Source organism: Sarcophilus harrisii, chromosome 3, assembly GCF_902635505.1.
Source record: "Sarcophilus harrisii chromosome 3, mSarHar1.11, whole genome shotgun sequence".
NCBI lineage: Eukaryota > Metazoa > Chordata > Mammalia > Dasyuromorphia > Dasyuridae > Sarcophilus > Sarcophilus harrisii.
In genome coordinates, this window is record NC_045428.1 from 427,877,003 (window position 1) to 427,894,552 (window position 17,550).

At 33.7% G+C, this 17,550-nt stretch overlaps 1 protein-coding gene across 1 annotated transcript in view; it reads left to right on the plus strand.

Annotated features, from left to right (window-relative positions):
* The window catches only part of SOHLH2 (spermatogenesis and oogenesis specific basic helix-loop-helix 2), a 62,170-nt gene that overhangs the window by 33,788 nt on the left and 10,832 nt on the right, over window positions 1–17,550 (plus strand). The window contains exons 7-9 of the mRNA XM_031960700.1: window positions 286–433; window positions 870–961; window positions 1,689–1,810. Coding sequence (XP_031816560.1) covers window positions 286–433; window positions 870–961; window positions 1,689–1,810 — 362 coding nt within the window. The remainder of the gene's footprint in view (window positions 1–285; window positions 434–869; window positions 962–1,688; window positions 1,811–17,550) is intronic.

Genomic DNA, 17,550 nt, shown 5'->3' on the forward strand with positions numbered 1-17,550 from the left:
AATTCATATTCTGCCGGATAATCCATGAGGCAGTAGTGATGGAGCAAGTGTAGCACTGAGTTATATTATAGCACCCAGTGTTTAATCCTTGAAATAGCCAGCTTCCTATGCTCCTTTTTGAGCAACACAGGAAAAAAGTACTTATAAACAACTGAGAAAGCTATTGGCTGCCAATAAAGCACTGATTCTGTCCTGTGCACCTTATTAGAAGGAGGCCTAAAAGTTGGGTTGTTTGTGTGAAATGGTGGGTCAGGCTTGCTCCTAACGTACAGTATTTTTGAGCAGAGAACGAATCAAGGATTGCTGTGAGCAACTGCGAACTCTCTTGCCATATATAAAGGGGAGGAAGAATGATGCTGCTTCAATTCTTGAGGCAACCGTTGATTATGTGAAGTGTATCCGAGAGAGAATCCCTCCAGCTATCATGGTTCAGGTACCTTCTCAGTTCTTTGAATTCTGCTTATACAAGACCTTCAGGGATCTGTGTTTTATTATTAGTCCTCTTAAAGATCACAGGCCTTATCCACGGCACAATTAAAATCTCCATGAGATGCTGTTGTGATTAAAACAAAACAATAAATAAGATGGAAAACTGAATTCTCTGGTAACGAGCCTTGTGGGGATGAACTTTCAAACTTAGCTCTCCTGGTCCTCTGATAATAGATAAATAAGATGAGCAGCCAACTTTCCCAGCATGACTGCACCTATCAGAGAACTAAGAATCACTTCCACATCACAGTGAAAAATCAAAAGATGACTTTAGTGGAAAAATATCACTTATGGAGAAAGGCTGGAAAAGACATATCAAAAATTGTCTTGAGCTATGTGGAATTTGCATTTACCCCTGCTGCTTTTTTTTTTTTTTTTAGATTACAAAGATGCTTCAAAGCAACAGAAGGTTTTGTAAGAAGCAGCATGTAGCCAACCAGCCATTCCTCTCAAGTACTGTCAAGACACAAAGGTAGGAAATGAGCCGTGAGTTCTTATTAAATTCAAGTTTTTGTCACTAACTTACAACTTTTGGCATAGGCAAAGTACTAAGCCACTAAGCCTTCACTCAGCTTGATAATTTATTAAGAAAAGGGACTTTTCCCCTCCTTTCATTAGTAGTTGGGGGATTTTTGCTTTTAGTCCTTGGAATGTGTACTTATGTGAAATGATAAAAAACAGACAACAATTTTAGATCAACACAGTATTCCTTGGTATTTAATTATAACCTCAAACATTATAATTGGGCTCTTATAAGCAGTTTGAGCTATGATAATCTAATGTCCTTTCAAATGACAATGCATCATGGACATTGGAACACTATGAATTGAGTTAGATCAAGTCTTTGGATCATGTTCAGCTCCTTTCCAATTAGGAGGAATTTCTGGGCAGAAACTTTTAAGGAATATTTATTAATATATGAAATGGCACAGTAGAATTTAGTTAGGTAATTAAGTTTATTAGAATATACAAGTAAAATAAAATTACTTTGTATTTCAAAGGCAGTCAGTTAAAGTTTAAGTTAAACCAAACAATATCCCAAAGAATCTGGGAGTCTAGTCCACATTTTTGTGACAATACAACAATGATGGTTTGTTTTTACTGCTTTCATGATAGGACTAACCATAGAGTTTAATGTTTTTCTTAAATAAAAATGTATTTAAGGTTTCTTCCCTTTTCCTCCCTCTTTCACTTTTAAGGGAACGTAATGTGGTGACAAATAGGCAATCACCTGTGAAAGAAATCAGATTCCTGGGTAATAAGTGCTTGAATGTATACTCTCTTCCTGCTTCAGAGTGCCCATTGGATGAAGCCTTGAAAGGTGATGGTCGATATCTCCTCAACTTCTTGCAAATAGTTTGTACTAGAATATATATAGACAGATATGTAATTTAGCTTGTTTTTATATGCATCTCCTGGGAATTACTGATTTTAAAATTATAGTTTGGTTTTGGTTTTTTAGTCTGTCTCTTTGAAGGAACTAATGAGTAAACATTTGTTAAGAATTTATTAGATGTCAGATAATATGTTGACCTCTAGGAATATAAACAAAAGAGATACAGTTCGTACTCTGGAGACTATATTCTAAAAGGTCAAGATTACATATATAGAAAATGGTGACTACAAAAGATGTGCTGTGGTCCAAAAATATGGGAATGATGAGTGGGAGCATATTTCTATGCCAATTCGTATCAACTGATATGAACATTTCAAAAATAATGACAATATTTCATCACTGTTTTCCAAAGCAAGAAGTGGAAAGTGTGTGTTTGCAGGGAATTGGGAGGAGTTGACGTAAGAGGAGGGAGTATTTTCATAGGACAAAATTGTAAACTTGTGACTGGAAATGGTTAGATGATATGATATACACTTTTATTAATCAGAACAACATAACCCTAAGGTAGTAGCTGGAGGACAAAGTCCCTTTGGTATTTAAGTGGTCTATTCAAAGAAACGATGGGTAAGCTGGACTTGAAGCCCAATGACTTGAAATAATGACTGTGTTTATTATTTGTAAAGTATCTGAGGATTTGGAAGGAAGGTCCAAGTTATGGAGAGCCTGTAAAACCAGGCAGAAGGATTTATTTTTAATAATGGTAGAAAATAGGAAAGTATTATTAGACCTTGAATGCTGATCAAAGGTACATTTTCTTTAATTTCTTAATTTTTCTTAGTCTTTTTGTCTGTTTTTATATTTTCTTTCACAGCATAACATATATGGATATGTGTTTTGCCTGACTACATATGTATAACATGTTAAATTGTTTGCCTTACTAATAAGAGGGGGGAGCACAGGGAGAGAATTCCAGAAAATTTGGAATTCAAATTTTGAAAAAAAAACTATTAAAATTATCTTTACATGTAACTTAATTAAATCTTAATTTAATTAAACATTAAATTTTAAGATAAAACAGCAAAAAACAAAAAAAAAAGGAAGGTAAGGAGAAGAATGATAGAACAAAAGTTAGCCAGCATTTTTTGAGTACCTACCATGTTTTAATCTCTATGCTTATCACTGGAGATAAAAAGACAGGCAAAGAAAAATAAAAGCTCAGGAATTCTTCTTTCAAGAGGCTAATGCTCTAATGGGAGACAACATACAAACAGCTATGTAGAAACAAAATCTATACAGGATAAATTGGAGATAATCATCAGAGGGAAGCCACTAACATTAAGGAAAGAGGTCTTTCAATAATAGCCTAACACAAATATGAAAAATTAATTAGAAAAGGGAAAAACCAGAAGAAGGGAAATCCACTAGAAAGATCTGTTGCACGGTGACAAAAATCAGTTTTAGAAAAGTTATTAAAGGAAGTGCTTTTCTGCCTTATTTTGTGTGAGGTAGGATTGATGCTCCCTGTGTCTCCAAACTTACTAGTCATTTTCCCGAGTTTCTATTAGCCTAAGCCAATGTTGACTAAATTTCTGAAAAAAGTTTCTTTATGAAGAAATCACTGTCAGTTGCCTTATAAAGTATTCCATGACACAAAATACATGTACAAACCATCTCTGCTCCATTCTGTTTCCCTAAATCTACTTGTCATCTAATGGCATTTCTCTCCTTTTAAAAATCCCACCAATACATTCAAAGCTTATTTAATACATTGTTCATAAAACCTTCTCTAATGTCTCTGTTGCACTGATGAATCTTCTTCCTAACTCTCTCAAGTCTTCCTTTTCTATATCAGATATGTTGATTCTTGATTGTATTCTAAATTTCACATGTATTTGCATACCACTGCATCTTCTTCTCTAATCAGTTCATTTAGTCTTATATCCCCCAAATTATGCACCTTCTAACATCCCTTTAAAGAGTTGATTAAAGTTTTTCCATGTTTGAATGTCTTCTACCCTACATGATTTTAAAGAGTAGAAAGCTTTTCATATATTTAGTATTTCTCTTAGTGCTTGGTATAATATCGTGTGCAAAGATCATTCAATTTTAGAGTTGAAAGAACTTTAGAGATCATGTAGCCTGACTTCTTCATTTTATTGAAACTCAAAAAGGTTAAATAACTTGTTCAAGGTTATATTGGTATTAATTAACAACTAAAATTCAAACCTCCTGATACCAGGTCCATGAATCTTTGTTATTTCATGTGGATGCTTGATAAATATTTATTAAATAGCAATTCACATGTAACAAGCGCTGAGATTCATTCTCACAATCCATACTTGCATTGGTATATTGGGTCTCTAAAACATCACTTCCTTTATTTCCCTTCAGGGTTCTAGGGGTCATCATGAAGTATTAAAGATTTCTCTAACATTGTTGCTCCTAACTCCTCATCTAGTATGTTCCCTCAATATCAGTCCCCAGTCAATAGCTCCCCAATGTCACTTATTAATATCATCAATTAGTTTTTCCAAAGAATATTTACTGAGAAGATATAACAAGAACCAAAGTACTGAAACTTCTGTTTAACTGGCAGCTCTCTCTCTTCCTCTGTCACCTTGAGCCCTGGGAAGAATAGAGTCAAAGTGGGACTACTAGATATTTTCCTCACCAGGTTCCATTCTGGATGTGGAGTGGCTGATAAGTATGTAAGTTCTGTACTGACTTGGCTGGGTCAGACACTCCATCAATTCACTGCTGACCTGAGCCAAATAGGTCCTTCCTTAGAACTGGCTCCTTACTAGTTTGACTGCTGCAACTAATAGTATGTGCTCTGTAATGGATTGTAGTTGTTAGACCAGTGGTGGATATTCTGATCTTTTGAAGCTCACAAGGTCATAAAATTTCATCTTCACTGTTCATTTACTTGGAATGAGAAAAAAATAAATACTGTAGAAAGCGAAATAGGGGCAGCAGTACATATCTATGATTATGTGGCTAGGAGGGGAAAAGAGGCGATGGACTGCAACAGGATTTTTATGACTGACTCAGTCATTTCTACTACCTCTGCCCAATCCAGAGACTTTCAATATTTTTTCTTCTTCCTCACTGGGATCCCAAGGAAGAAGGAAAGAGTTGATCCATTCAGGTGTTCTGTATGCACATTGAATTCTGCCCAGGAGCTAATATAGACACATAGTCTGAAGCTAGGAAGGGTCTTAATTCATTATGCTTTTCTGAAAATAAGCTCACCATATCTCCAAGCAGTTTGACACTGGGCAAATATTGCATATGCTTAAAGCTCTATGCTCTCATTGGCCAATCCACTGTTACACTCTTTACCTCATGAAAAAAATTGCCATTAAAACAGCTAGGATATGTCTTAAACACATTGTCCATATCCCAAATCTAGATTCTTTCTCAGGTGTCATGGAGCATTTTTCTTTTTACTTCCTTCCCCTGTGCCATATAGTTAGGCAAACATGGGATGGTTCTTACATAATCCCTCATGTATAAGTCACAATGACCCATAAATACACAGTTTTGCAGATTCAATAAAGAATATTTTAGTGTTTATTGATCACTTAATACAGCATGAGAGCCTCTCTTAGAACTACAAATGACTTTCCACTATGCAAAGACAAAAAAAAAAAAAAAAGAAAAAGGCAAAGAAAATCTAGTTTATTATCTCAGGAAAAACTATACTTTTATCCTATAGAGATTTCTAGACTATATGGGATTCTAATACAGGGATTAGGGATTTAGGGTTTATGGGACTTGACATTTAGGTAATAAATCAGACCAGTTTGGCTTGCTGTTTGTGTAATGTACTTAGTCAGGCACTAAGGTCTATAACAAATTGACCCTGCTCTAGTAGAAATTGGGACGTTCTTCTCCTTTCATCCACACAGCAATGTCATTTTGGTCCTCTTTGAGTACAAAAGACAACAACCAACCATCCTCACCCTTCCTCTGGACTCACATTCAGTTTAGTTTAGTTTAATTTTGCAAAATTCTTGGATTTTACAAATAGAGCACTCTTCCAAAAATTTTCCAGAGAACCTTCAAATATCTTGGAGAGCTTCAGATAAATTAACTCAGAGACACTTGAAATTTCTTCAATGGATTCCTACCACTTCAAGGGACAGCCAGTTGGAATTCCAAACTTATCTAAAAACAGGACAATCCCCAGATGTGTTTAGGCTCCCGAAAGGGATTAAATAGTTGGATTTGGTTATTCAGAATTTCTAAGCCAGAAGTCAAGTGAATCTGCAGTTTTCAAGTATCTCACAAGAAGGTACGCAGCCTGGATCTATTTAAAAGAAAAGGCATTTATGATTCATTCACCAGCATTTTAGTGGTCTAAAATCCATATTTATATTATTTGCAATACTAATACTAGGTACAGTAATACAATAAATAATGGTACATAAAACATTTAAGTAAGCAAAAATTATAGCAAAGAGACTGGTCTGACTTTAAGGAAGCATGCAATATAACTTGCAATATAAACTAAAATGAGAGAGGGGAAAAAAATTACCATTTTTTTTGACAGTAGGCTCATAACTATACATACTTTTAGTAATGAAGCCTCCCTAGCCAGTTACTCCATTATACTTTGAAATCTATTCCTACATAAAATCTAAAGTAACATTAATTTTTTTTTTACATCATTGCTTTCCATAGATACTGCTTTAAGCCTGAAGTATTCAGAAAGTTAACTAATGTTCTGGAATAATCTCCTAAAAGAAATGTTAGACCAGACCAGACAAAACTCTTATCTGTTATTGTCCTTTTCTTCTTTAAACAATCACAGTATCCAAAAAACCCCAACTTGTTAGTAAAAGGAAAAAGTTAGAAAATGCTTGTTCTCACATATGTATATATATGAAAAAGCAATTTAATTTTTAGCCGAACATCTAATAAGAACCCAGCATCCTTTGATGAGGGACACAGAAGCCATCTCCACCTTAAATCAGGGAGGTTAGCTAATTGTAAGGAAACATACCTTAGATAAATGGAGAGAGATATAAGATAGTACATAATTAAGATTCAAGGTTATGTGGGTCTAGGTATAATAATGAGTGCAGTGTAGCTAGAAATTGTCCTAAAAGGTTTCATGGAGGAAATGACACTTAGATTCAACAAAATTTAATCCTTAAAAATTGTTGATTTCAAGAGATAGAGAGAGGAAAGGATGGCAAAGAGTCTACCTTGATTAGAAATGAGTAGACGTGTGTTGTGGGGAAGGAAAAAAGGAATTAGCTAGAGCAGAAGAAATGGTAAGGGTAATTGAAGATAAAGTTGAAAAGTTTGTCATTAAATGGCAAATTATGGCTGGCCTTTTGTTCAAATGAGATTACCTGTGAGGCCCTCTTTGGTCTGATGGAGGGATTATAAAAACAAATCTGGAGACCTCAAAATCATGTAGTCCCTCTCTTTGAGAGAAAACAGGCTGACACAACAAATTGACCTGTGCAAGGTCACATAGGAAATAATACATCAGAGGTATGATTTGAATTCAAGTCTGCTAAACCCAATTGTTTTATTTTCTTTTTTTAATAGATATTCAGATTACAATATTTTGCTGTCAACTTTTTAGCCCTACGATCATTTTGCTATAATTTCATAATCAATAATATGTAAAAATTAGGATAGGGAATGATTATTTGGGAAATAAAAGAAGGATTCTCTTGTCCATTTTTTGCCATTTGGCTATACTTAAATTATACCAGCAAATAAAAATCTATTTAATTTCTTTTCATCATCTGTTATAACATTAGTTATTATGGAGAGGCCAAATGGGCTGTTTATAGAAAGAGCCATTATCTGGACTAGTGATCCAGGTTCAAATTTTGGTTCTGTCACTATCAGTCACTTCCCATTCTGTAAAATGAGGATTTTGGACTAAATCAGGGCTTCTTAAACTTTTTTCTACTCATAACCTATTTTCAGCAGAAGAATTTTTAACATGACTCCAGATATATAAATCTATAAAATACAAGTGTACAAATCAAACTCTTACTGATGATCATAATTTTGCAACCCTCATATTTAGTTATGAGATTGCATATGGGGTCACAAGCCACAGTTTAAGAAGCTGGGGACTAGATAACATCTAAAGTCTCTTCCACCTCTAAAATGGAAGTAAATGCTTTTGGGACTCCTTACCATGTCTATAAATATACTTATCCTTCAAATGCTTAAGAAACTTGGCCATTTCCTTTTTTCCTTTTCTAGCTCTTTGATTCCTCTCATATCATTCATAGCTAAACATTTTCTTAAATGTTATTTTATCTTGAAACTTGAAAACATAAGTATCCAAACACAAAAATAAGGGGATTACATATGAAACTTTTTTTTATTACATACAGCTTTTAAATAAATAAATATATGTACACACACACATGAAATTTAATATAGTAAGACCAACATAGATCAGCAGTACTCAATCTTTTCAATACTAATATTTTTCCTAGTTTTCCTATATGGCTAGAAAATGAGGATATTAGAGTTAAAGATTATCATCAATCATAGGGAAATGGAAAGACACATAGGTGGGTGTGAACAGGCTACAACATATAATCAATGAGAAACCTCTGGCAAAGCATATTGTCAAGGAGCTTTATGACAGGAAGAGATGGATTAGTCATATGACAAGATCTAGGGGTAACAAGTAGACAGAGTGCCCCACTTTTGTACCCTCATGATGTTGGAAGAAAGGTTTCTGACTCACTGGGCACACCATCTAAAACAGTGGCTTTTAAGCTGGGGTCCCTGAACTTTTGGAGAAAAATAACTATTTTGGAATAATTTGTTTTCCTCTATAAACCTATGTATTTTACTTTATGTATTTAAAACATTTTTTTTCCTGAGAAATAATCTGTAGGTTTCATCAGACTTCCAAAGTGGTCCATGATACACACATAAAAGTTAAGAACTCCTGCTGGATGGTGACCTTTTGGGAGGACATCAACAACAGCCATATAGTATGGGAAGACATGGATAGGGTACAATCTGCATTTTTGGAAGGAACTCCATAATCGATGAAAATATAATTCTATTCAAGTATTTTAGAGAATCAGTAGTGTCCTACTTCTGTGTCTTCTTCTGAACTTCCTTCTGTAAAACTTTGTGAGTTTAAAAAAATATTTCATTGAGGCTTTTAAAAATATTTTTGTGGAGTCACTGTTCTATAACTTTCCCCTACAACTCTCCTTCCTTATAAAAGTCTTCTCTTATAATAAATTAGTCAAACAAATGAAATTCATACATTGGCTGTATCTGAAAACATTATCTCTGTCTGCACCAATAGTGTATTACCTCTGTCAAAAGGTAGAAAGTATCTTGAGTTTTCTAGAGTAGTGATTTCTCACTGCATTATTTCATTCTTCAGTCTTTTAAAGTTATTTTCTTTTACAGCATTGTATTCTTAAAATAAATGTTGTGATTTTTTTTACTTCATGTTTTACTCCAAAAAAAATTTCCAAGTTTTCTGAATTACGAGTTGCCCAGAATTTGAGAATTAGATGGCATTTCAATACTCTACTAGTCTAGCTCATATAAGAAAGGAATCCCCTGTAATATTCCTAACAGGTAATGATTGAACTTCTCCTTGAAGACCTCCAAGTAGAGGAACTCATCACCCTGTACATTTGTCCTCAGGTTACTAATTTCATTTTTGCACAGCTTAGGATTGATGTTACTTATTGGGCTTCACCATAACTTTCCATATGTTACTGTTGGTTCTGATCTCTAGGACCAAACAGAATATATCTCATCTTTCCTCAATATGACAGGCTTTCGAGTATTTGAAGACACCTATTATGTTCTAACCGAGTCTTCTGTTCTTCAGACCAAATATTCCCAGGTTTGTCAATCACAATTCCTATGAAATGGATTCATGGACCTTCATTAACATGGTTTTCATTCTCTGGATACTGTTTAGCTTATAAAATAGTCTTCTTAACTGTAGATAAAGTATAATAAGGACAGAGATATTATCTCCCTATTCCTAGATCCTCTTAATGTAGCCCAAATTTCATTTACCTGTTTTTGTGCAATTTGTTATGTTGCTGACTCGTATGAAGCTTGTAGTCTATGCAATCTCTAGATCTTTTTTCAGAATAACTCCTTTCTAATCCTGCCTCACCAACCTTGGACCTATAAAGTTGACTTTTTTGTATTCAGGAATAAGATTTTGTATTTTTCCTAAATGAGGTTCATTTTATTAAGTTCATTTCAATACTCTAGTGGCCAGCTTGTCAAAATGCTTTTAAAATCTAACTCTTTTTTCCAGTATGTTAGCTGAATCTCCCATATTCATGTCATATGTAAATTTGATGAACATGCCATTCATGCCTTTATCCACATCATTGATAGAAATGTTAAACAGCTCAGGGCTAAGAATCCCTGAGGATATTCCACTAGAGATTTTCTGCCTTGCTGACTTTGAACCATCAACAACTGTTCTTTGATATCAATCTTCCAACAAAGTGGATGAAGCCATCTTATTTTATTCTCCTTTAATTAATATCTCTGTATCTCCTCTCCAAATAGTATTAGATGTTTAAACCCACCTTTGCCAAATCAAGATAAACTATGTCCACAATATTTCTCTCATTTACTTAGTTCACTTTTTTTTTTTTTTTTTTTACAAAAAAAGAAATGAGGTTAGTATACATGATATATTCTTTTTTAAAATAGCTTTTTATTTTCAAAATATATGCAAAGATAGTTTTCAACATTCATCCTTGCAAAACCTAGTATTACAATTTTTCCTTCCTTTTCCCCTTCTCCAGATAACAAGTAATCCAATATAGGTTACATCTGTCCAATTCTTCTAAACATATTTCCACATTTATCATGCTGCACAAGAAAAATCAAATCAAAAAAAGAAAAAAATGAGAAAAAAAGCAAACAACAAAAAGATAAAAATGCTATGTTGTGATACACATTCAATCTCTTTCTGGGTGCATATAGCTATCTCCATCACAAGTCTTTTGAAATTGTCCTGAATCATCTTATTGTTGAGAAGAGTTATGTCTATCAGAACTGATCATCACATAATCTTGTTGTTGTAGTGTATAATGTTCTCCTGGTTCTATTCACTTCACTTAGCATCAGTTCATGTAAGTCTCCCCAGGTCTTTCTGGATCATCATTTTGCTGATCATTTCTTATAGAACAGTAATATTCCATTATATTCTGTATGATCTATTCTTGATGAAACTATGCTGGTTCTTTAAAAGTTTCCTTTTCTATGTGTTCACCACTCACCTCTTTAATTCTAGATTTTTCCAGATACTAAAGGTCATTTTCACTAACCTATAGTTTACATTTTGTTTTGAATATCAGAAAAACATTTACCATCTGATAACTTTCTTTTTATGATTTCTTGTTATGGGCCAGAACTCTTATACTTAACACGAGGATTCTTACAAGGTGCTAACTCAGTGGAATTGATAATACAATGGTTATCTTGTTTAGCATGGTGATTAACAGTTCTCTAGTTCAGTATGTGTACTTAGTACTTAATATGGTTCTACAACATTCACATCTATAATGATGTAATTATAATAGAGTATATATAACATCCAGCGAGAACTCAGAGCCAGATTCATTCACTTCATCTCACACCACCGTGGTGGCTGGCCTCCTGCACTCCCCCCATGGAGACCAAGGCCGGTCTGAAAGGCTCTCCAGAAAACTGGCCCGGCCCTAGGCAAGGAGACAATAAAGAATATGGATTTTATCCCTGGCAATTCTTGTGGTGATTAATCTGCTGAAACAAAAGCTGCTCCCAAGACCTCCAGAAAACCAACGAAGAACATTACAATTTCTCTAATATCATTGGCAGTCATTCAGCAGATACAACCACTACTTCTTTTAGCACCTGGTGATGTAGTTCATTTAGATTAGGTAGTTCATCAGAAGAAGCTGGGCGCTCCCTTACTGTTTCCTTATTTTGGATACCAACTCTTTATTAGTCATCTTTGTTCTGTCATCTCAGGTACAGATTTTTATTCATGAGAGGAAAACAGAAACAAAATATAAATTAAGCAGCTCTGTGTTGTCAGTTATTTTATCCACTCTCAGTCTTATTTGTTCTTTGATCCTCTTTTTTTCCATCTTTTTTAATCTTAAAAAAATCAACCTTTTTGTTGTTCTAAGTTTTATTAGCATTACTAATGTTATTTTAGTAGGAACATAATTCATTGATCTTTTGTTACCTAGCATTTCTTTTTCTTGTGCATTTCTTTTTAAAATCTGGATTGAGTTGATTAGTTCCCCATGTATCCACATAAGTCTTTTCAAACAGTTCTTTCTTCTTCCTCCTTCTAGTTGTTTCCTTTTGTGCCTTCACAATTTCATTCTTGAGCATCTTCCATCCCTCCTGGATAAACTTCTGTTAAATCATCTTAGTTCATAGGATCTTGCTTATCTTTCTTTTGAACCCTTTCCCAAAATCCAGGGTACAATTCCAGTAGTTCCCAGATTTCCTTTCCTTTTGAGTTCTAAGAAAGGCCATTTTTCCCCAGGGTTCCCATTATTTACACCTAAGCAACCGGTTCCTTTCTGTTAATGAGAATTAGGTCCAAAAATGGAATTTACTTTTGTTGTTTCCTTTACATTTTGAAAGATATCACTGACATAAGTCAAGAGAAGGTATTAGCTGCTCTTCTCTTACCAAAAAGGGAGTTACAATAGGTGGCTTGGATAATCGAAATCCCTTATCTACACTATAACATGTCTTGTTTCATGTAATAATAATAGCCAACATATACTGTGTGCCAGACACTGTGCTATGTACTTTACCAGTATTATGATTCTCACAATAATCCTGGAAGATAGGTGCTATTATCACCACCTCCATTTTACAGATGAGGAAACTGAGGCAAATAGAGATTGTTATTTGCCTAAGATCATACTAAGTGTTTGAGGGCAGACTTGAACTTACTCTGACTCTAGGCCTAACAACTACACACTTTGTCAACTAGCTGTCTATGTTTGTGTTTCAAATATTCTACTCAATTTCTTGTCATCTGGAATGCTTGAAAGTTTTCTAAAGATTACTTTTACTCTGTAAAATGATACACAGGCATAACTTAGAGAGTAAGTTAATCTTGGTTGTAATCTCTTTCATTTTGCCTTTCAGAACATCATATTCCAAGATTTCTAATTTTCCTTATTTTCTGAATTCTGTTTGCTCTTACATTTGTCCTTTTTATTGACAAAAGGACCCTATTTTTCTTTTAATTAAGAATAATTTACATTCTTAAGAGACTTTTAAAAAATCATTGAAGAACAGAAAAAAAAATCATGGTTTATCTGCTTGATAGTCTCTGAATCTGAAAATGTATTTTTATTTTGCTGAAATGATTAAACAGATAAAAATCAATATCCCATAAACTTAATTCAAATGTTGTTCTTATACCTGTTTCTTTAGTCTACATTTTCTTTTACTGTACAGAGATTTCGAAGGTTTTCTTCCCATAACAGTTTTATTTTGTGTTCTGTCCTGTATATGTTGTTTTGAATCATATAAAGGACTATTGCTTAAAAGCCTCCAACATGCAAATTGATCAGGTTAAAGGAGGTATTTCAGAATTGACTTTGTCCAAATATATATCAGACAATTTTTAAGAATCATTTTTCTGGTACAAATTGTCAATATTTGTATTTCAAGTGAGAAATAAATGGAAAGCAGTACTCTTCTAATAGTAATGTTTAGAGGATATGAGGCAGATTTATGTTATACACAATAATAGAATTTCTTAGGCTTAAATTGTTAGCGTGACTTTGTGCATTTTATTTACTAGTCATCATAGTGTAGATAGAGATCACTAGTGATCCATCATGGTAGATAGATCCTACTGACCCATCATGTTTTCATTAATGAAAAACCATGTCAGATTAACTGCCTACCTGCCTATGTTCTTGCTTTCCCTCCCTCTCTCCTTCCTTTTCTTTCTCCTTCTCTCTCCCTCCTTCCTTCCCTCCTTCTTTCCCTCCTTCCCTCTTTCTTTCCCTTTGTCCCTCCCTCCCTTTTCAGGATTGATAGATTAAGGAATTGCCACAAATAAATCTAGTATATCAGAATTTCAGCAAATCATTTCTAAAAGTTACTCATAATATCCTTCTAGTCAAAGGATATTTGACTACGATTGTAACAGAGGATATAGGGTTATAACACAGTTGGTATACTTAGAACTAGTTGAATATGTACTTAGATTTTGGTAATAGAAGTATATTTCCAATGTAAAAATTATTTGCACACCATATTCTGCCCTGACTAAAATATATTTAGATTGCCATACTCAGTTTTGGGTGCCATGTTTTAAGGAAGATTTTAAATTGTAACATGTTTGAAACAGAACAATCAAAGTGGGGAGGAGAGTTAAATTGTATCATACAATGACATGGTAGCATATTAAGTGGAGTATATTTAGAAGAAAACAACCAGGATAGAAATGGAATCTAAAAATTATGTCAAACAATAACTGTTAAAGAAGCTAATGATGTTTAACCTGCAGAAGAGAAAATAGGAAGAAAATGATTCCTGTCTTAATTTTGAAAGGGCTGTCATGGAAGAGAGGTTAAATATATATATATATATATATATATATATATATTCCTTTGATAGGAATCTTCTTATTGCCTAGCAAAAACCTTTGGTTAAGTTTAGCACCATATGATCAGAAAAGTCAGCATGCCCACTATAAATAAATCAAGTTTCACTTAACAGTCCCTGGTGACTAAACCTAAAAGTAGGCAAATAGGCAGGGCAAACAGGCATATTGCCATAGGAGTGACTAAGAAGCACAATAAAAATACTACACTTGTCTCACAAATGTGCAAACAAATATATACATTATGAGTAATAATCAAAGTGAACTAGAAATTCTGAGGCAAGAGGGGAGACTTGACCGCACATGGGACTTGATCAGGAAAGGATGTCCCTTCTTCAGAAGGAATAGAATTATTTGACAAGTGTTTATTGTGCAGATATCTTGTGTTGAACTAGAAACTATGAGATCCCTTTCAACTCTCAAAATTCTGTGACTGATTCTGATAATAAATTTTTAAAAGATGAGAGGACAGTTGAATAGCATATATTAAGAAGATATAGGAGAATATTCACAAATCAGAAAGGAGTACAATAAAGTAAACTGCATTTAAATGCAGATCATTTAGGAAGGGAAAATCTATTAGTTGTTGCAGGAATATACTGTAGGCTAGCTGGACAAAAGGAGGAAATAGATGAGAAATTCATGAAACAAATCATAAACATGGTATGTAGGTATGATGATTTATTGACTAGGACTTCAGTTGTTGGAATTCTCTACCAGAAGCAGAGACACAGATGAATTCTTCATTTACCTTAATGATAATAATTTACTTAAAGGGAAATAGTGTGGCAAAAGAGAGAATTGACTGTTCTTGGAGTTAATAAGCTTGCGTTCAAGTCTTGCTTCTTGCAAGTACTAGATGCATGATGGGCAAGTCATTTACCTTTCCAGGCATCCAGATAATTCTGTAAGACCAAGTTATAGATGAATTCTGGACTGGTATTGGTAGAGAAAAATTCCCATCAAATCATAAACAATTATAAGATACTTACTATGTAAGTCAAGCACTGTTCTAGGCAATGGAGATTCTAAAAAATGAGATAGTCTCTACCTTTAAGGAGTTTAATAATGTGAATTATATATATACACACACACATATGTATGTTATATAGTATATTCACATGTTATATACAAACACATATCCATGTATGTAAGTACAAGTATATACACCCACAGAAACACAGTAGATTACAATATGATTTTAATTTGGGGAGGAGGGGAAGGACACTAGTAATAAGATTAAGAAAGCCTTCATGTTGAAGAAAAGTGAATTGAGTTGAGGACAAGGTTTTGAAGTGATGGAAGTGAATTTATTTAAATATTATTTGAGTAAGTAAGCAAAGACATGGAGAATGAAAATAAAGTATAAAAGGACCAATAAAGACAGTTTGGTTGGACCACAGAGTGCACAAAAGGACAAAAAGTACTAAAACTGGAAATGCAGGTTAGGGCTAAGTTGTGATGGCCTTTAAATGCCAAACAGAGGAGTTTGTTATTATCCCTAGATGCAACATGCAGCAGTTAGTGAATAGAGGAATTCTGTGGGATCAGAACTGTTCTTTAAGAAAATCACTTTGGCAGCTAGCTATGTAGTGGACAGATTTGAGACAGAAGAGAAGAATCACTCAAGAAATAATCTGAGTTTAAATTAGGGCAGTGACTATGAATTAAAAGACAAGATGTAGAAAAGATGTTTGAAAGTGGAAATGACAGTGATTGGATACCCAGGTGGGTGAAGGTAGAGAGCTGGCAAAGGAGTTCCCCGTACTGATGAAATTATAAATCTAAAAAATGGAAAATCTTTCTAAGTTAATGGAATCAATGAGTAAAACTGCTGTTCAAGACCTAATTCTAACTAAAAAGGTGGAATTGGTAGCTGAAGAAGAAATTATGAAAACCTAGTACACAAGTAACCATTTCATCTCAGAATTTGTAATAGGAAAGGAGAGAAAATATAGACATAGTCTGATATGCACCCTAGATTAGGAGAGAATCATTTTCAAAATTCAGATAAAAATAGGTAATATCTCATGATATAAAATTCATTAGCAAAAGTTGGTTCAACGGGGACAGGAATAAAGATTTAATTTTAACCATATTGCTTTCATGTGGAAAAAAAAAGGTACCACATAAAGAGAATGATGTAGATACATTAGAAAACCATCATTATAAAAAGACATAATAACTGAAAATGGATACAGTAGAGTACATAACATCTGATAAGAATAGTTTCAGGACACAAATATATTAAGATTCAGATCCATTTCTAATAGACAAATGGTCAGAGGATATGAACAAATCTTTCAAAGAAATCTTATCACTTCCTTAGAATTATTTAAAAATCACCAATAATCAGAGAAAATGGAAATTACACATCCTGAATTATTGTTGAACATCATAAACTAATGAACATATTAAAATATGGGAAAACTCCTTGTTGGAAGGGCTGTGGGAAGATATGTTCACTAACTTCAGCTGGAGTTGTGAATTAGCTTAGACATTCTGGAAAGGAATTTGGAATTGTGTAAGAAACATTACCAAATTTTTCATAACTTCTGCCCAGAGAACCCGCTATTGGGACTATATTATGAACAAAGAAAAGACCCACGTGTATTCACAACAATATTATTTCTTTTTTTAAAAGAGGCAAATAAGTGCCCCACTAATGGGCAATTGATGAACAAAGTAATATTTACTACATGGTAAGGATTGACAAATATAAAGTATTTAAAGAAAAATGGAAAGATTTGTTTAAAGTTATAATGAATGAAGAGAACTAAGTCAAAAGTGTGAAACACAAAATGACTTCAACCATGTAAATAAAGTTAACACAATGAGAAAATAAATTCTGATTAAATGCAATGGTCAGTATTGATCCTTCACTGCCAAAGTCTCTGAAGGACAGTCTTTCTGTTAATAATAATGGTGATGACTGAGGAATATAATTTAAAAGGGAGATTATTTGGGTATTGGAATAATTCATTGTCAAAGCAAAATGTATCATTTTCTTAAACATAAATATATCAGGAGTTCTATATTCAAACTCTTTCAAGACTAGTAATGAGTGTTGAGGACAATAATAGCAAAAAGCTTT